The 23,535-nt window shown below is 37.5% G+C and overlaps 1 protein-coding gene across 1 annotated transcript in view; it reads right to left on the bottom strand.

The window, feature by feature from the left end:
- The window catches only part of cfi (complement factor I), a 70,620-nt gene extending 50,327 nt beyond the window's left edge, over positions 1 to 20,293 (bottom strand). The window contains exon 1 of the mRNA XM_071379080.1: positions 20,140 to 20,293. Coding sequence (XP_071235181.1) covers positions 20,140 to 20,205 — 66 coding nt within the window. The 5' untranslated portion in view covers positions 20,206 to 20,293. The remainder of the gene's footprint in view (positions 1 to 20,139) is intronic.
- Between the last annotated feature and the right edge of the window lie 3,242 nt (positions 20,294 to 23,535).

The raw sequence follows: 23,535 nt of genomic DNA, 5'->3' as shown, positions 1-23,535 counted from the left end.
ATACAGAGAGGAGATACAGGTCATATTATACAGGAGATACAGGTCATGTTATACAGAAGATACAGGTCATATTATACAGGAGATACAGGTCATATTATATAGACAGGAGATACAGGTCATATTATTAAGGAGATACAGGTCGCATTATACAGGAGATACAGGTCATATTATAAAGGGACAGGAGATACAGGTCACATTATGCAGACAGGAAATACAGGTCATATTATACAGGAGATACAGGTCATATTATGCAGGGATAGGGGATACAGGTCATATTATACAGGGACAGGAGATACAGGTCATATTATACAGGAAATACAGGTCATATTATACAGGGATAGGGGATACAGGTCATATTATACAGGGACAGGAGATACAGGTCATATTATGCAGGAGATACAGGTCATATTATACAGGGACAGGAGAAACAGGTCATATTATACAGGGACAGGAGAAACAGGTCATATTATACAGGGACAGGAGAAACAGGTCATATTATACAGGGACAGGAGAAACAGGTCATATTATACAGGGACAGGAGATACAGGTCACATTTTGCAGACAGGAAATACAGGTCATATTATACAGGAGATACAGGTCACATTATGCAGGAGATACAGGTCATATTATACAGGAGATACAGGTCATATTATGCAGGAGATACAGGTCATATTATACAGGAGATACAGGTCATATTATGCAGGAAATACAGGTCATATCATACAGGAGATACAGGTCACATTATGCAGGAGATACAGGTCATATTATACAGGAGATACAGGTCATATTATACAGGATATACAGGTAATATTATACATGACATACAGGTCATATTATACAGGAGACACAGGTCATATTATAAAGGGACAGGAGATACAGGTCATATTATACAGAAGATACAGGTCATATTATACAGGGATAGGGGATATAGGTCATATTATACAGGAGAACAGGTCATATTATGCAGGAGATACAGGTCACATTATACAGGAGATACAGGTCATATTATACAGGGACAGGAGATACAGGTCATATTATACAGGGACAGGAGATACAGGTCATATTATAAGGAGATACAGGTCATATTTTACAGGAGATACAGGTCATATTATACAGGGACAGGAGATACAGGTCATATTATAGAGGAGATACAGGTCATATTATACAGGAGATACAAGTCATATTATACAGGGACAGGAGATACAGGTCATATCATACAGGAGATACAGGTCATATTAAACAGGAGATACAGGTCATATTATACAGGAGATACAGGTCATATTATACATTAGATACAGGTCAAATTATACAGGAGATACAGGTCAAATTATACAGGAGATACAGGTCATATTATACAGGAGATACAGGTCAAATTATACAGGAAATACAGGTCATATTATACAGGAGATACAGGTCGAATAATATAGGAGATACATGTCAAATTATACAGGAGATACAGGTCATATTATACAGGAGATGCAGGTCATATTATACAGGAGATACAGGTCATATTATACAGACAGGAGATACAGGTCAAATTATACAGGAAATACAGTTAATATTATACAGGAGATACAGGTCATATTATACAGGAGATACAGGTCATATTATATAGACAGGAGATACAGGTCATATTATACAGGAGATACAGGTCATATTATACAGGAGATACAGGTCATATTATACAGGAGATGCAGGTCATATTATACAGGAGATGCAGGTCATATTATACAGACAGGAGATACAGGTCAAATTATACAGGAAATACAGGTAATATTATACAGGAGATACAGGTCATATTATACAGGAGATGCAGGTCATATTATACAGGAGATGCAGGTCATATTATACAGACAGGAGATACAGGTCATATTATACAGGAGATACAGGTCATATTATAAAGGAGATACAGGTCATATTACGCAGGAGATACAGGTCATATTATACAGGAGACACAGGTCATATTATAAAGGGACAGGAGATACAGGTCATATTATACAGGCGATACAGGTCATATTATACAGGGACAGGAGAAACAGGTCATATTATACAGGGACAGGAGAAACAGGTCATATTATACAGGGACAGGAGAAACAGGTCATATTATACAGGGACAGGAGATACAGGTCACATTTTGCAGACAGGAAATACAGGTCATATTATACAGGAGATACAGGTCACATTATGCAGGAGATACAGGTCATATTATACAGGAGACACAGGTCATAATATACAGGAGATACAGGTCATATTATAGAGGAGATACAGGTCATATTATAGAGGAGATACAGGTCATATTATAGAGGAGATACAGGTCATATTATACAGGAGATACAGGTCATATTATACAGGAGATACAGGTCATAATATACAGGAGATACAGGTCATATTATACAGGAGATACAGGTCATATTATACAGGAGATACAGGTCATATTATACAGGAGATACAGGTCATATTATACAGGAGATACAGGTCATATTATACAGGAGATACAGGTCATATTATACAGGGACAGGAGATACAGGTCATATTATACAGGAGATACAGGTCATATTATACAGGAGATACAGGTCATATTATACAGGAGATAGAGGTCATATTATACAGGAGATACAGGTCATATTATACAGGAGATACAGGTCATATTATACAGGAGATAAAGGTCATATTATACAGGAGATACAGGTCATATTATACAGGAGATACAGGTCATATTATACAGGAGATACAGGTCATATTATACAGGAGATACAGGTCATATTATACAGGAGATACAGGTCATATTATACAGGGACAGGAGATACAGTTCATATTATACAGGGACAGGAGATACAGGTCATATTATACAGGAGATACAGGTCATATTATACAGGAGATACAGGTCATGTCATACAGGAGAAACAGGTCATATTATACAGGAGAAACAGGTCATGTGTCACGTTCTGACCATAGTTCTTGTGTGTTTTTCCTTGTTTTGTGTTGGTCAGGACATGAGCTGGGTGGGCATTCTATGTTTTGTGTACAGGTTGTACATGCTTGTGTGTCACGGTTAGTGTACGTTGTCTTTTGGATTATTTTGTTCTCATTAATTTGTAAGTCGCTCTGGATAAGAGCGTCTGCTAAATGACTTAAATGTAAATGTAAAATTAATGGTTTGGAGCATTTACTTGTCTCTTTGGATTATCGTGTTTCTCGTTTATGTGTTGGAGCATTTACTTGGAGTGGCGTCGTGTTCACCTCTGTGTGATTAAATTAGTACGCTACTCTGAACTCTCTGTCTCCTGCGTTTGACTCCTTCCTCCACTACACCCCGGGCATTACATCATGTTATACAGGAGATACAGGTCATATTATACAGGAGAAACAGGTCATGTTATACAGGAGATACAGGTCATAATATACAGGAGATACAGGTCATATTATACAGGTCATATTATACAGGAGATACAGGTCATATTATACAGACAGGAGATACAGGTCAAATTATACTGACAGGAGATACAGGTCAAAATATACAGGAGATACAGGTCATATTATACAGAGAGGAGATACAGGTCATATTATACAGGAGATACAGGTCATGTTATACAGAAGATACAGGTCATATTATACAGGAGATACAGGTCATATTATATAGACAGGAGATACAGGTCATATTATTAAGGAGATACAGGTCGCATTATACAGGAGATACAGGTCATATTATAAAGGGACAGGAGATACAGGTCACATTATGCAGACAGGAAATACAGGTCATATTATACAGGAGATACAGGTCATATTATGCAGGGATAGGGGATACAGGTCATATTATACAGGGACAGGAGATACAGGTCATATTATACAGGAAATACAGGTCATATTATACAGGGATAGGGGATACAGGTCATATTATACAGGGACAGGAGATACAGGTCATATTATGCAGGAGATACAGGTCATATTATACAGGGACAGGAGAAACAGGTCATATTATACAGGGACAGGAGAAACAGGTCATATTATACAGGGACAGGAGATATAGGTCACATTTTGCAGACAGGAAATACAGGTCATATTATACAGGAGATACAGGTCACATTATGCAGGAGATACAGGTCATATTATACAGGAGATACAGGTCATATTATGCAGGAGATACAGGTCATATTATACAGGAGATACAGGTCATATTATACAGGAGATACAGGTCATATTATGCAGGAAATACAGGTCATATCATACAGGAGATACAGGTCACATTATGCAGGAGATACAGGTCATATTATACAGGAGATACAGGTCATATTATACAGGAGATACAGGTAATATTATACATGACATACAGGGCATATTATACAGGAGACGCAGGTCATATTATAAAGGGACAGGAGATACAGGTCATATTATACAGAAGATACAGGTCATATTATACAGGGATAGGGGATATAGGTCATATTATACAGGAGAACAGGTCATATTATGCAGGAGATACAGGTCACATTATACAGGAGATACAGGTCATATTATAGAGGAGATACAGGTCATATTATACAGGAGATACAGGTCATATTATAGAGGAGATACAGGTCATATTATAGAGGAGATACAGGTCATATTATACAGGAGATACAGGTCATATTATACAGGAGATACAGGTCATAATATACAGGAGATACAGGTCATATTATACAGGAGATACAGGTCATATTATACAGGAGATACAGGTCATATTATACAGGAGATACAGGTCATATTATACAGGAGATACAGGTCATATTATACAGGAGATACAGGTCATATTATACAGGGACAGGAGATACAGGTCATATTATACAGGAGATACAGGTCATATTATACAGGAGATACAGGTCATATTATACAGGAGATAGAGGTCATATTATACAGGAGATACAGGTCATATTATACAGGAGATACAGGTCATATTATACAGGAGATAAAGGTCATATTATACAGGAGATACAGGTCATATTATACAGGAGATACAGGTCATATTATACAGGAGATACAGGTCATATTATACAGGAGATACAGGTCATATTATACAGGAGATACAGGTCATATTATACAGGGACAGGAGATACAGTTCATATTATACAGGGACAGGAGATACAGGTCATATTATACAGGAGATACAGGTCATATTATACAGGAGATACAGGTCATGTCATACAGGAGAAACAGGTCATATTATACAGGAGAAACAGGTCATGTGTCACGTTCTGACCATAGTTCTTGTGTGTTTTTCCTTGTTTTGTGTTGGTCAGGACATGAGCTGGGTGGGCATTCTATGTTTTGTGTACAGGTTGTACATGCTTGTGTGTCACGGTTAGTGTACGTTGTCTTTTGGATTATTTTGTTCTCATTAATTTGTAAGTCGCTCTGGATAAGAGCGTCTGCTAAATGACTTAAATGTAAATGTAAAATTAATGGTTTGGAGCATTTACTTGTCTCTTTGGATTATCGTGTTTCTCGTTTATGTGTTGGAGCATTTACTTGGAGTGGCGTCGTGTTCACCTCTGTGTGATTAAATTAGTACGCTACTCTGAACTCTCTGTCTCCTGCGTTTGACTCCTTCCTCCACTACACCCCGGGCATTACATCATGTTATACAGGAGATACAGGTCATATTATACAGGAGAAACAGGTCATGTTATACAGGAGATACAGGTCATAATATACAGGAGATACAGGTCATATTATACAGGTCATATTATACAGGAGATACAGGTCATATTATACAGACAGGAGATACAGGTCAAATTATACTGACAGGAGATACAGGTCAAAATATACAGGAGATACAGGTCATATTATACAGAGAGGAGATACAGGTCATATTATACAGGAGATACAGGTCATGTTATTCAGAAGATACAGGTCATATTATACAGGAGATACAGGTCATATTATATAGACAGGAGATACAGGTCATATTATTAAGGAGATACAGGTCGCATTATACAGGAGATACAGGTCATATTATAAAGGGACAGGAGATACAGGTCACATTATGCAGACAGGAAATACAGGTCATATTATACAGGAGATACAGGTCATATTATGCAGGGATAGGGGATACAGGTCATATTATACAGGGACAGGAGATACAGGTCATATTATACAGGAAATACAGGTCATATTATACAGGGATAGGGGATACAGGTCATATTATACAGGGACAGGAGATACAGGTCATATTATGCAGGAGATACAGGTCATATTATACAGGGACAGGAGAAACAGGTCATATTATACAGGGACAGGAGAAACAGGTCATATTATACAGGGACAGGAGATATAGGTCACATTTTGCAGACAGGAAATACAGGTCATATTATACAGGAGATACAGGTCACATTATGCAGGAGATACAGGTCATATTATACAGGAGATACAGGTCATATTATGCAGGAGATACAGGTCATATTATACAGGAGATACAGGTCATATTATACAGGAGATACAGGTCATATTATGCAGGAAATACAGGTCATATCATACAGGAGATACAGGTCACATTATGCAGGAGATACAGGTCATATTATACAGGAGATACAGGTCATATTATACAGGAGATACAGGTAATATTATACATGACATACAGGGCATATTATACAGGAGACGCAGGTCATATTATAAAGGGACAGGAGATACAGGTCATATTATACAGAAGATACAGGTCATATTATACAGGGATAGGGGATATAGGTCATATTATACAGGAGAACAGGTCATATTATGCAGGAGATACAGGTCACATTATACAGGAGATACAGGTCATATTATAGAGGAGATACAGGTCATATTATACAGGAGATACAAGTCATATTATACAGGGACAGGAGATACAGGTCATATCATACAGGAGATACAGGTCATATTAAACAGGAGATACAGGTCATATTATACAGGAGATACAGGTCATATTATACATTAGATACAGGTCAAATTATACAGGAGATACAGGTCAAATTATACAGGAGATACAGGTCATATTATACAGGAGATACAGGTCAAATTATACAGGAAATACAGGTCATATTATACAGGAGATACAGGTCGAATAATATAGGAGATACATGTCAAATTATACAGGAGATACAGGTCATATTATACAGGAGATGCAGGTCATATTATACAGACAGGAGATACAGGTCAAATTATACAGGAAATACAGTTAATATTATACAGGAGATACAGGTCATATTATACAGGAGATACAGGTCATATTATATAGACAGGAGATACAGGTCATATTATACAGGAGATACAGGTCATATTATACAGGAGATACAGGTCATATTATACAGGAGATGCAGGTCATATTATACAGGAGATGCAGGTCATATTATACAGACAGGAGATACAGGTCAAATTATACAGGAAATACAGGTAATATTATACAGGAGATACAGGTCATATTATACAGGAGATGCAGGTCATATTATACAGGAGATGCAGGTCATATTATACAGACAGGAGATACAGGTCATATTATACAGGAGATACAGGTCATATTATAAAGGAGATACAGGTCATATTACGCAGGAGATACAGGTCATATTATACAGGAGACACAGGTCATATTATAAAGGGACAGGAGATACAGGTCATATTATACAGGCGATACAGGTCATATTATACAGGGACAGGAGAAACAGGTCATATTATACAGGGACAGGAGAAACAGGTCATATTATACAGGGACAGGAGAAACAGGTCATATTATACAGGGACAGGAGATACAGGTCACATTTTGCAGACAGGAAATACAGGTCATATTATACAGGAGATACAGGTCACATTATGCAGGAGATACAGGTCATATTATACAGGAGACACAGGTCATAATATACAGGAGATACAGGTCATATTATAGAGGAGATACAGGTCATATTATAGAGGAGATACAGGTCATATTATAGAGGAGATACAGGTCATATTATACAGGAGATACAGGTCATATTATACAGGAGATACAGGTCATAATATACAGGAGATACAGGTCATATTATACAGGAGATACAGGTCATATTATACAGGAGATACAGGTCATATTATACAGGAGATACAGGTCATATTATACAGGAGATACAGGTCATATTATACAGGAGATACAGGTCATATTATACAGGGACAGGAGATACAGGTCATATTATACAGGAGATACAGGTCATATTATACAGGAGATACAGGTCATATTATACAGGAGATAGAGGTCATATTATACAGGAGATACAGGTCATATTATACAGGAGATACAGGTCATATTATACAGGAGATAAAGGTCATATTATACAGGAGATACAGGTCATATTATACAGGAGATACAGGTCATATTATACAGGAGATACAGGTCATATTATACAGGAGATACAGGTCATATTATACAGGAGATACAGGTCATATTATACAGGGACAGGAGATACAGTTCATATTATACAGGGACAGGAGATACAGGTCATATTATACAGGAGATACAGGTCATATTATACAGGAGATACAGGTCATGTCATACAGGAGAAACAGGTCATATTATACAGGAGAAACAGGTCATGTGTCACGTTCTGACCATAGTTCTTGTGTGTTTTTCCTTGTTTTGTGTTGGTCAGGACATGAGCTGGGTGGGCATTCTATGTTTTGTGTACAGGTTGTACATGCTTGTGTGTCACGGTTAGTGTACGTTGTCTTTTGGATTATTTTGTTCTCATTAATTTGTAAGTCGCTCTGGATAAGAGCGTCTGCTAAATGACTTAAATGTAAATGTAAAATTAATGGTTTGGAGCATTTACTTGTCTCTTTGGATTATCGTGTTTCTCGTTTATGTGTTGGAGCATTTACTTGGAGTGGCGTCGTGTTCACCTCTGTGTGATTAAATTAGTACGCTACTCTGAACTCTCTGTCTCCTGCGTTTGACTCCTTCCTCCACTACACCCCGGGCATTACATCATGTTATACAGGAGATACAGGTCATATTATACAGGAGAAACAGGTCATGTTATACAGGAGATACAGGTCATAATATACAGGAGATACAGGTCATATTATACAGGTCATATTATACAGGAGATACAGGTCATATTATACAGACAGGAGATACAGGTCAAATTATACTGACAGGAGATACAGGTCAAAATATACAGGAGATACAGGTCATATTATACAGAGAGGAGATACAGGTCATATTATACAGGAGATACAGGTCATGTTATACAGAAGATACAGGTCATATTATACAGGAGATACAGGTCATATTATATAGACAGGAGATACAGGTCATATTATTAAGGAGATACAGGTCGCATTATACAGGAGATACAGGTCATATTATAAAGGGACAGGAGATACAGGTCACATTATGCAGACAGGAAATACAGGTCATATTATACAGGAGATACAGGTCATATTATGCAGGGATAGGGGATACAGGTCATATTATACAGGGACAGGAGATACAGGTCATATTATACAGGAAATACAGGTCATATTATACAGGGATAGGGGATACAGGTCATATTATACAGGGACAGGAGATACAGGTCATATTATGCAGGAGATACAGGTCATATTATACAGGGACAGGAGAAACAGGTCATATTATACAGGGACAGGAGAAACAGGTCATATTATACAGGGACAGGAGATATAGGTCACATTTTGCAGACAGGAAATACAGGTCATATTATACAGGAGATACAGGTCACATTATGCAGGAGATACAGGTCATATTATACAGGAGATACAGGTCATATTATGCAGGAGATACAGGTCATATTATACAGGAGATACAGGTCATATTATACAGGAGATACAGGTCATATTATACAGGAGATACAGGTCACATTATGCAGGAGATACAGGTCATATTATACAGGAGATACAGGTCATATTATACAGGAGATACAGGTAATATTATACATGACATACAGGGCATATTATACAGGAGACGCAGGTCATATTATAAAGGGACAGGAGATACAGGTCATATTATACAGAAGATACAGGTCATATTATACAGGGATAGGGGATATAGGTCATATTATACAGGAGAACAGGTCATATTATGCAGGAGATACAGGTCACATTATACAGGAGATACAGGTCATATTATACAGGGACAGGAGATACAGGTCATATTATACAGGGACAGGAGATACAGGTCATATTATAAGGAGATACAGGTCATATTATAAAGGGACAGGAGATACAGGTCACATTATGCAGACAGGAAATACAGGTCATATTATACAGGAGATACAGGTCATATTATGCAGGGATAGGGGATACAGGTCATATTATACAGGGACAGGAGATACAGGTCATATTATACAGGAAATACAGGTCATATTATACAGGGATAGGGGATACAGGTCATATTATACAGGGACAGGAGATACAGGTCATATTATGCAGGAGATACAGGTCATATTATACAGGGACAGGAGAAACAGGTCATATTATACAGGGACAAGAGAAACAGGTCATATTATACAGGGACAGGAGATATAGGTCACATTTTGCAGACAGGAAATACAGGTCATATTATACAGGAGATACAGGTCACATTATGCAGGAGATACAGGTCATATTATACAGGAGATACAGGTCATATTATGCAGGAGATACAGGTCATATTATACAGGAGATACAGGTCATATTATACAGGAGATACAGGTCATATTATGCAGGAAATACAGGTCATATCATACAGGAGATACAGGTCACATTATGCAGGAGATACAGGTCATATTATACAGGAGATACAGGTCATATTATACAGGAGATACAGGTAATATTATACATGACATACAGGTCATATTATACAGGAGACACAGGTCATATTATAAAGGGACAGGAGATACAGGTCATATTATACAGAAGATACAGGTCATATTATACAGGGATAGGGGATATAGGTCATATTATACAGGAGAACAGGTCATATTATGCAGGAGATACAGGTCACATTATACAGGAGATACAGGTCATATTATACAGGGACAGGAGATACAGGTCATATTATACAGGGACAGGAGATACAGGTCATATTATAAGGAGATACAGGTCATATTTTACAGGAGATACAGGTCATATTATACAGGGACAGGAGATACAGGTCATATTATAGAGGAGATACAGGTCATATTATACAGGAGATACAAGTCATATTATACAGGGACAGGAGATACAGGTCATATCATACAGGAGATACAGGTCATATTAAACAGGAGATACAGGTCATATTATACAGGAGATACAGGTCATATTATACATTAGATACAGGTCAAATTATACAGGAGATACAGGTCAAATTATACAGGAGATACAGGTCATATTATACAGGAGATACAGGTCAAATTATAAAGGAAATACAGGTCATATTATACAGGAGATACAGGTCGAATAATATAGGAGATACATGTCAAATTATACAGGAGATACAGGTCATATTATACAGGAGATGCAGGTCATATTATACAGGAGATGCAGGTCATATTATACAGACAGGAGATACAGGTCATATTATACAGGAGATATAGGTCATATTATACAGGAGATACAGGTCATATTATACAGACAGGAGATACAGGTCATATTATACAGGAGATATAGGTCATATTATACAGGAGATACAGGTCATATTATACAGGAGATGCAGGTCATATTATACAGGAGATGCAGGTCATATTATACAGACAGGAGATACAGGTCAAATTATACAGGAAATACAGGTAATATTATACAGGAGATACAGGTCATATTATACAGGAGAAACAGGTCATGTTATACAGGAGATACAGGTCATATTTTACAGGAGATACAGATCATAATATACAGGAGATACAGGTCATATTATACAGGTCATATTATACAGGAGATACAGGTCATATTATACAGACAGGAGATACAGGTCAAATTATACTGACAGGAGATACAGGTCAAAATATACAGGAGATACAGGTCATATTATACAGAGAGGAGATACAGGTCATATTATACAGGAGATACAGGTCATGTTATACAGAAGATACAGGTCATATTATACAGGAGATACAGGTCATATTATATAGACAGGAGATACAGGTCATATTATTAAGGAGATACAGGTCGCATTATACAGGAGATACAGGTCATATTATAAAGGGACAGGAGATACAGGTCACATTATGCAGACAGGAAATACAGGTCATATTATACAGGAGATACAGGTCATATTATGCAGGGATAGGGGATACAGGTCATATTATACAGGGACAGGAGATACAGGTCATATTATACAGGAAATACAGGTCATATTATACAGGGATAGGGGATACAGGTCATATTATACAGGGACAGGAGATACAGGTCATATTATGCAGGAGATACAGGTCATATTATACAGGGACAGGAGAAACAGGTCATATTATACAGGGACAGGAGAAACAGGTCATATTATACAGGGACAGGAGAAACAGGTCATATTATACAGGGACAGGAGAAACAGGTCATATTATACAGGGACAGGAGATACAGGTCACATTTTGCAGACAGGAAATACAGGTCATATTATACAGGAGATACAGGTCACATTATGCAGGAGATACAGGTCATATTATACAGGAGATACAGGTCATATTATGCAGGAGATACAGGTCATATTATACAGGAGATACAGGTCATATTATGCAGGAAATACAGGTCATATCATACAGGAGATACAGGTCACATTATGCAGGAGATACAGGTCATATTATACAGGAGATACAGGTCATATTATACAGGATATACAGGTAATATTATACATGACATACAGGTCATATTATACAGGAGACACAGGTCATATTATAAAGGGACAGGAGATACAGGTCATATTATACAGAAGATACAGGTCATATTATACAGGGATAGGGGATATAGGTCATATTATACAGGAGAACAGGTCATATTATGCAGGAGATACAGGTCACATTATACAGGAGATACAGGTCATATTATACAGGGACAGGAGATACAGGTCATATTATACAGGGACAGGAGATACAGGTCATATTATAAGGAGATACAGGTCATATTTTACAGGAGATACAGGTCATATTATACAGGGACAGGAGATACAGGTCATATTATAGAGGAGATACAGGTCATATTATACAGGAGATACAAGTCATATTATACAGGGACAGGAGATACAGGTCATATCATACAGGAGATACAGGTCATATTAAACAGGAGATACAGGTCATATTATACAGGAGATACAGGTCATATTATACATTAGATACAGGTCAAATTATACAGGAGATACAGGTCAAATTATACAGGAGATACAGGTCATATTATACAGGAGATACAGGTCAAATTATACAGGAAATACAGGTCATATTATACAGGAGATACAGGTCGAATAATATAGGAGATACATGTCAAATTATACAGGAGATACAGGTCATATTATACAGGAGATGCAGGTCATATTATACAGGAGATACAGGTCATATTATACAGACAGGAGATACAGGTCAAATTATACAGGAAATACAGTTAATATTATACAGGAGATACAGGTCATATTATACAGGAGATACAGGTCATATTATATAGACAGGAGATACAGGTCATATTATACAGGAGATACAGGTCATATTATACAGGAGATACAGGTCATATTATACAGGAGATGCAGGTCATATTATACAGGAGATGCAGGTCATATTATACAGACAGGAGATACAGGTCAAATTATACAGGAAATACAGGTAATATTATACAGGAGATACAGGTCATATTATACAGGAGATGCAGGTCATATTATACAGGAGATGCAGGTCATATTATACAGACAGGAGATACAGGTCATATTATACAGGAGATACAGGTCATATTATAAAGGAGATACAGGTCATATTACGCAGGAGATACAGGTCATATTATACAGGAGACACAGGTCATATTATAAAGGGACAGGAGATACAGGTCATATTATACAGGCGATACAGGTCATATTATACATTAGATACAGGTCATATTATACAGGAGATACAGGTCATATTATACAGGAGATACAGGTCATATTACACAGGGATAGGGGATATAGGTCATATTATACAGACAGGAAACACAGGTCATATTATGCAGGAGATACAGGTCATATTATGCAGGAGATACAGGTCATATTATGCAGGAGATACAGGTCATATTATACAGGAGATACAGGTCACATTATGCAGGAGATACAGGTCATATTATATAGGAGATACAGGTCATATTATACAGGAGATACAGGTCATATTATACATTAGATACAGGTCAAATTATACAGGAGATACAGGTCAAATTATACAGGAGATACAGATCATATTATGCAGGAGATACAGGTCATATTATACAGGAGATACAGGTCATATTATACAGGAAATACAGGTCAAATTATACAGGAAATACAGGTCATGTTATACAGGAGATACAGGTCAAATTATACAGGAGATACAGGTCATATTATACATTAGATACAGGTCAAATTATACAGGAGATACAGGTCATATTATACAGGAGATACAGGTCATATTATACAGGAGATACAGGTCATATTATACAGGAAATACAGGTCAAATGATACAGGAAATACAGGTCATGTTATACAGGAGATACAGGTCAAATTATACAGGAGATACAGGTCATATTATACAGGAGATACAGGTCATATTATACAGGAGATACAGGTCATATTATACAGGAGATACAGGTCATATTATACAGGAAATACAGGTCAAATTATACAGGAGATACAGGTCAAATTATACAGGAGATACAGGTCATATTATACATTAGATACAGGTCAAATTATACAGGAGATACAGGTCAAATTATACAGGAGATACAGGTCATATTATACAGGAGATACAGGTCATATTATACAGGAGATACAGGTCAAATTATACAGGAAATACAGGTCATGTTATACAGGAGATACAGGTCATGTTATACAGGAGATACAGGTCAAATTATACAGGAGATACAGGTCATATTATACATTAGATACAGGTCAAATTATACAGGAGATACAGGTCACATTATACAGGAGATACAGGTCATATTATACAGGAGATACAGGTCATATTATACAGGAGATACAGGTCAAATTATACAGGAAATACAGGTCATGTTATACAGGAGATACAGGTCATGTTATACAGGAGATACAGGTCAAATTATACAGGAGATACAGGTCATATTATACATTAGATACAGGTCAAATTATACAGGAGATACAGGTCAAATTATACAGGAGATATAGGTCAAATTATACAGGAGATACAGGTCATATTATACAGACAGTAGATACAGGTCATATTATACGGGAGATACAGGTCATGTTATACAGGAGATACAGGTCATATTATACAGGAGATACAGGTCATATTATACAGGGACAGGAGATACAGGTCATATTAAACAGGAGATACAGGTCATTATATACAGGAAATACAGGTCATATTATACAGGAGATACAGCTCATTATATACAGGAGATACAGGTCATATTTTACAGACTGGAAATACAGGTTAAATTATACAGACAGGAGATACAGGTCATAAAATACTGACAAAAGATACAGGTCATATTATACAGGAGAAACAGGTCATATTATGCAGGAGATACAGGTCACATTATACAGGAGATACATGTGATATTATACAGGGACAGGAGATACAGGTCATATTATACAGGGACAGGAGATACAGGTCATATTATACAGGAGAAACAGGTCATATTATACAGGGACAGGAGATACAGGTCATATTATACAGGAGATACAGGTCAAATTATACAGGAGATACAGGTCATATTATGCAGGAGATACAGGTCACATTATACAGGAGATACAGGTGATATTAAACAGGAGACACTGGTCATATTATACAGACAAGAGATACAGGTCATATTATACAGGAGATACAGGTCATATTATACAGGAGATACAGGTCATATTATGCAGGAGATACAGGTCACATTATACAGGAGATACAGGTCATATTATACAGGGACAGGAGATACAGGTCATATTATACAGGAGATACAGGTCATATTATACAGGAGATACAGGTCATATTATACAGGAGATACAGGTCATATTATACAGGAGATACAGGTAATATTATACAGGGACAGGAGATACAGGTCATATTATACAGGGACAGGAAATACAGGTCATATTATACAGGAGATACAGGTCATATTATACAGGAGATACAGGTCATATTATACAGGAGATACAGGTCATATTATACAGGAGATACAGGTCATATTTTACAGACTGGAAATACAGGTTAAATTATACAGACAGGAAAAAAGGACATATTATACAGACAGGAGATACAGGTCATAAAATACTGACAAGAGATACAGGTCATATTAAACAGGAGACACGGGTCATATTATACAGACAAGAGATACAGGTCATATTATACAGGAGATACAGGTCTTATTATGCAGGAGATACAGGTCACATTATACAGGAGATACAGGTCATATTATACAGGGACAGGAGATACAGGTCATATTATACAGGGACAGGAGATACAGGTCATATTAAACAGGAGACACGGGTCATATTATACAGACAAGAGATACAGGTCATGTTATACAGGAGACACAGGTCTTATTATGCAGGAGATACAGGTCATATTATAGAGGAGATACAGGTCATGTTATACAGGGACAGGAGATACAGGTCATATTATACAGGGACAGGAGATACAGGTCATATTATACAGACAAGAGATACAGGTCATGTTATACAGGAGACACAGGTCTTATTATACAGGAGATACAGGTCATATTATACAGGAGATACAGGTCACATTATACAGGAGATACAGGTCACATTATACAGGAGATACAGGTCATGTTATACAGGAGATACAGGTCATATTATACATGAGAAACAGGTCATATTATACAGGAGATACAGGTCATAATATACAGGAGATAAAGGTCATGTCATACAGGAGATACATGTCATAATATACAGGAGATACAGGTCATATTATACAGGAACAGGAGATACAGGTCATATTATAGAGGAGCAGGAGAAACAGGTCATGTTATACAGGAGATACAGGTCATATTATACAGGAGCAGGAGAAACAGGTCATGTCATACAGGAGATACAGGTCATAATATACAGGAGATACAGGTCATAATATACAGGAGATACAGGTCATATTATAGAGGAGAAACAGGTCATATTATACAGGAGAAACAGGTCATATTATACATGAGAAACAGGTCATATTATACAGGAGATACAGGTCATATTATACAGGAGATAAAGGTCATATTATAGAGGAGAAACAGGTCATATTATACAGGGACAGGAGATACAGGTCATATTATACAGGAGATACAGGTCATATTATAGAGGAGAAACAGGTCATATTATACAGGGACAGGAGATACAGGTCATATTATACAGGAGAAACAGGTCATGTTATACAGGAGATACAGGTCATATTATACAGGAGATACAGGTCTATTATACAGGAGATACAGGTCATGTTATACAGGAGATACAGGTCATATTATACAGGGACAGGAGATACAGGTCATATTATACAGGAGATACAGGTCATGTTATACAGGAGATACAGGTCATATTATACAGGAGATACAGGTCATAATATACAGGAGATAAAGGTCATGTCATACAGGAGATACATGTCATAATATACAGGAGATACAGGTCATATTATACAGGAACAGGAGATACATGTCATATTATAGAGGAGCAGGAGAAACAGGTCATGTTATACAGGAGATACAGGTCATATTATACAGGAGCAGGAGATACAGGTCATATTATACAGGAGCAGGAGAAACAGGTCATGTCATACAGGAGATACAGGTCATAATATACAGGAGATACAGGTCATAATATACAGGAGATACAGGTCATATTATAGAGGAGAAACAGGTCATATTATACAGGAGAAACAGGTCATGTTATACAGGAGATACAGGTCATATTATACAGGAGATACAGGTCTATTATACAGGAGATACAGGTCATGTTATACAGGAGATACAGGTCATATTATACAGGGACAGGAGATACAGGTCATATTATACAGGAGATACAGGTCATATTATACAGGAGATACAGGTCATATTATAGAGGAGAAACAGGTCATATTATACAGGAGAAACAGGTCATGTGTCACGTTCTGACCATCGTTCTTGTGTGTTTTTCCTTGTTTTGTGTTGGTCAGGACGTGAGCTGGGTGGGTATTCTATGTTTTGTGTACAGGTTGTACATGCTTGTGTGTCACGGTTAGTGGACGTTGTCTTTTGGATTATTTTGTTCTCATTAATGGTTTGGAGCATTTACTTGTCTCTTTGGATAATCGTGTTTCTCGTTTATGTGTTGGAGCATTTACTTGGAGTGGCGTCGTGTTCACCTCTGTGTGATTAAATTAGTACGCTACTCTGAACTCTCTGTCTCCTGCGTCTGACTCCTTCCTCCACTACACCCCGGGCATTACATCATGTTATACAGGAGATACAGGTCATATTATACAGGAGATACAGGTCATATTATACAGACAGGAGATACAGGTCATATTATACAGACAGGAGATACAGGTCATATTATACAGGAGATACAGGTCATATTATACAGACAGGAGAAACAGGTCATATTATACAGGAGATACAGGTCATATTATACTGCAGATACAGGTCATATTAAACAGGAGATACAGGTCATATTATACAGGAGATACAGGTCATATTATACAGGAGATACAGGTCATATTAAACAGGAGATACAGGTCATATTAAACAGGAGATACAGGTCATATTATACAGGAGATACAGGTCATATTATACAGGAGATACAGGTCATATTAAACAGGAGATACAGGTCATATTATACAGGAGATACAGGTCATATTATACAGGAGATACAGGTCATATTATACAGGAGATACAGGTCATATTATACAGGAGATACAGGTCATATTATACAGACAGGAGAAACAGGTCATATTAAACAGGAGATACAGGTCATATTATACAGGAGATACAGGTCATATTATACAGGAGATACAGGTCATATTATACAGGAGATACAGGTCATATTATACAGGAGATACAGGTCATATTATACAGGAGATACAGGTCATATTATACAGGAGATACAGGTCATATTATACAGGAGATACAGGTCATATTATACAGGAGATACAGGTCATATTATACAGGAGATACAGGTCATATTATACAGGGACAGGAGATACAGGTCATATTATACAGGGACAGGAGAAACAGGTCATATTATACAGGAGATACAGGTCATATTATACAGGAGATACAGGTCATATTATACAGGAGATACAGGTCATATTATACAGGAGATACAGGTCATATTATACAGGGGATACAGGTCATATTATACAGGGGATACAGGTCATATTATACAGGGGATACAGGTCATATTATACAGGGACAGGAGATACAGGTCATATTATACAGGGACAGGAGAAACAGGTCATATTATACAGGAGATACAGGTCATATTATACAGGAGATACAGGTCATATTATACAGGAGATACAGGTCATATTATACAGGAGATACAGGTCATATTATACAGGGGATACAGGTCATATTATACAGGGGATACAGGTCATATTATACAGGGGATACAGGTAATATTATACAGGGGATACAGGTCATATTATACAGGGGATACAGGTCATATTATACAGGGGATACAGGTCATATTATACAGGGCATACAGGTCATATTATACAGGGGATACAGGTCATATTATACAGGGGATACAGGTCATATTATACAGGGGATACAGGTCATATTATACAGGAGATACAGGTCATATTATACAGGGGATACAGGTCATATTATACAGGAGATACAGGTCATTTAAAAACAGCTGCTACAATATGCTTATAAAAGAGCGGGGAGTAAAAACAACAACATGTGACTTACCGTAGCAGGGTGTGTGTGTGTGTGTGTGTGTGTGTGTGTGTGTGTGTGTGTGTGTGTGTGTGTGTGTGTGTGTGTGTGTGTGTGTGTGTGTGTGTGTGTGTGTGTGTGTGTGTGTGTGTGTGATAACGGGGTGTAACTTACCGTAGCAGGGTGTGTGATGAGTAGAGCTCCTAGTAGCAATATTGTCAACGCTGTCTTCTTCCCCATGATGTCTTCTGTCGGACGAACCAACTAGTCTGCCTCAATACACAATGTGTTTCTCTCTCTGTCTCTCTCTGGGACATTGATCATTAATCAATCATTACCCTCATCTGTCAATGTGGACTAACACACACACACACACACACACACACAAACACAGTGTGTGTGTTTTGGAAGTCCAGCCCAGTTGTTCCAGTAATTGACAAAAAGTGTGTTTCAGTACTCAACTAGACATACACACACACACACACACACACGCAAACCCATGCACAAACACACCTCGACACACACACACACACACACACACACACACACACACACACACACACACACACACACACACACACACACACACACACACACACACACACACACACACACACACACACACACACACACACACACACACACACACACACACAATCTCAGCTCATGTTGTCTTTCTCTCCATTCTCTCCATTCTAAACATTCTAAACATTCTAAATGTAAATCATGTTGTCTGTCTTCCTCTGCCTTCTAAACATTCTAAACATTCTAAACATTCTAAATGTAAATCATGTTGTCTGTCTTCCTCTGCCTTCTAAACATTCTAAACATTCTAAACATTCTAAATGTAAATAATGTTGTCTGTCTTCCTCTGCCTTCTAAACATTCTAAACATTCTAAACATTCTAAACATTCTAAATGTAAATCATGTTGTCTGTCTTCCTCTGCCTTCTAAACATTCTAAACATTCTAAATGTAAATCATGTTGTCTGTCTTCCTCTGCCTTCTAAACATTGTAAACATTCTAAACATTCTAAATGTAAATCATGTTGTCTGTCTTCCTCTGCCTTCTAAACATTCTAAACATTCTAAACATTCTAAATGTAAATCATGTTGTCTGTCTTCCTCTGCCTTCTAAACATTCTAAACATTCTAAACATTCTAAACATTCTAAATGTAAATCATGTTGTCTGTCTTCCTCTGCCTTCTAAACATTCTAAACATTCTAAACATTCTAAACATTCTAAATGTAAATCATGTTGTCTGTCTTCCTCTGCCTTCTAAACATTCTAAACATTCTAAACATTCTAAATGTAAAGCATGTTGTCTGTCTTCCTCTGCCTTCTAAACATTCTAAACATTCTAAACATTCTAAATGTAAATCATGTTGTCTGTCTTCCTCTGCCTTCTAAACATTCTAAACATTCTAAACATTCTAAATGTAAATCATGTTGTCTGTCTTCCTCTGCCTTCTAAACATTCTAAACATTCTAAACATTCTAAATGTAAATCATGTTGTCTGTCTTCCTCTGCCTTCTAAACATTCTAAACATTCTAAATGTAAATCATGTTGTCTGTCTTCCTCTGCCTTCTAAACATTCTAAACATTCTAAACATTCTAAATGTAAATCATGTTGTCTGTCTTCCTCTGCCTTCTAAACATTCTAAACATTCTAAACATTCTAAACATTCTAAATGTAAAGCATGTTGTCTGTCTGTCTGTCTTCCTCTGCCTTCTAAACATTCTAAACATTCTAAACATTCTAAACATTCTAAATGTAAAGCATGTTGTCTGTCTTCCTCTGCCTTCTAAACATTGTAAACATTCTAAACATTCTAAATGTAAAGCATGTTGTCTGTCTTCCTCTGCCTTCTAAACATTCTAAACATTCTAAACATTCTAAATGTAAAGCATGTTGTCTGTCTTCCTCTGCCTTCTAAACATTCTAAACATTCTAAACATTCTAAACATTCTAAATGTAAATCATGTTGTCTGTCTTCCTCTGCCTTCTAAACATTCTAAACATTCTCTCCATTCTAAACATTCTAAACATTCTAAACATTCTAAATGTCGAACCAAACAATGCAACGTAATGCTTGACTAGGGGATCCTCTGTAATCTCTAGGGGATCCTCTGTAATCTCTAGGGGATCCTCTGTAATCTCTAGGGGATCCTCTGTAATCTCTAGGGGATCCTCTGTAATCTCTAGGGGATCCTCTGTAATCTCTAGGGGATCCTCTGTAATCTCTAGGGGATCCTCTGTAATCTCTAGGGGATCCTCTGTAATCTCTAGGGGATCCTCTGCAATCTCTAGGGGATCCTCTGTAATCTCTAGGGGATCCTCTATAATCTCTAGGGGATCCTCTGTAATCTCTAGGGGATCCGCTGTAATCTCTAGGGGATCCTCTGTAATCTCTAGGGGATCCTCTGTAATCTCTAGGGGATCCTCTGTAATCTCTAGGGGATCCTCTGTAATCTCTAGGGGATCCTCTGTAATCGGTGGACGTGTTTAACCAAACGAGAAGATCAGATATCCACACAAGAATAGTAATCAAACACTAATGTGACCAACTGGGGACATTTTGTTGGTCCCCACAAGGTCAAATGCTATTTTTATCATGTTAAGTATAGAATTAGGTTTAGAGTTAGAATTAGGTTTAGAGTTAGGAGCTAGGGTTAGGTTTAAGGGAAAATAGGTTTTGAATCGGACTGAATTGTGTGTCCCCACAAGGTTAGTTATGCAATACTGTGTGTGTGTGTGTGTGTGTGTGTGTGTGTGTGTGTGTGTGTGTGTGTGTGTGTGTGTGTGTGTGTGTGTGTGTGTGTGTGTGTGTGTGTGTGTGTGTGTGTGTGTGTGTGTGCGTGTGTGTGTGCGTGTGTGCGTGTGTGTGTCAGTCTCTGGCCATGTTAATGATTAAATACATTGCAACAGATTTAGACAAACAGATAAGTGAAGCAAGGCAGAGCCCCAACAACCTGTATAGCTAGACGGTTAGAGACAGGTCAGAGGTTAGGGGTTAGAGAGAGGTTAGGGTATAGAACACTGTCATACAGATAGAGAATAGGTGTACCGGTATAGAACACTAGCCCTATGTCGAGCCCTATGTAGAGCCCTATGTAGAGCCCTATGGGAGCCCTATGTAGAGCCCTATGTAGAGCCTTATGTAGAGCCCTATGTAGAGCCCTATGTAGAGCCCTATGTAGAGCCCTATGTAGAGCCCTATGTAGAGCCTTATGTAGAGCCCTATGTAGAGCCCTATGTAGAGCCCTATGTAGTGTCCTATGGGAGCCCTATGTAGTGTCCTATGGGAGCCCTATGTAGAGCCCTATGTAGAGTCCTATGTAGAGTCCTATGGGAGCCCTATGTAGAGCCCTACGGGAACCTTATGTAGAGCCCTATGTAGAGCCCTATGGGAGCCCTATGTAGAGCCCTATGTAGAGACCTATGGGAGCCCTATGTAGAGCCCTATGTAGAGCCCTATGTAGAGCCCTATGTAGAGCCCTATGGGAGCCCTATGTAGAGCCCTATGTAGAGCCTTATGTAGAGCCCTATGTAGAGCCCTATGTAG

This window comes from Salvelinus alpinus, chromosome 31, assembly GCF_045679555.1.
Source record: "Salvelinus alpinus chromosome 31, SLU_Salpinus.1, whole genome shotgun sequence".
NCBI classification, from domain to species: domain Eukaryota; kingdom Metazoa; phylum Chordata; class Actinopteri; order Salmoniformes; family Salmonidae; genus Salvelinus; species Salvelinus alpinus.
Note: the sequence above shows the minus strand (reverse complement) of the source record. Positions and strands in the feature narration are given on the sequence as shown.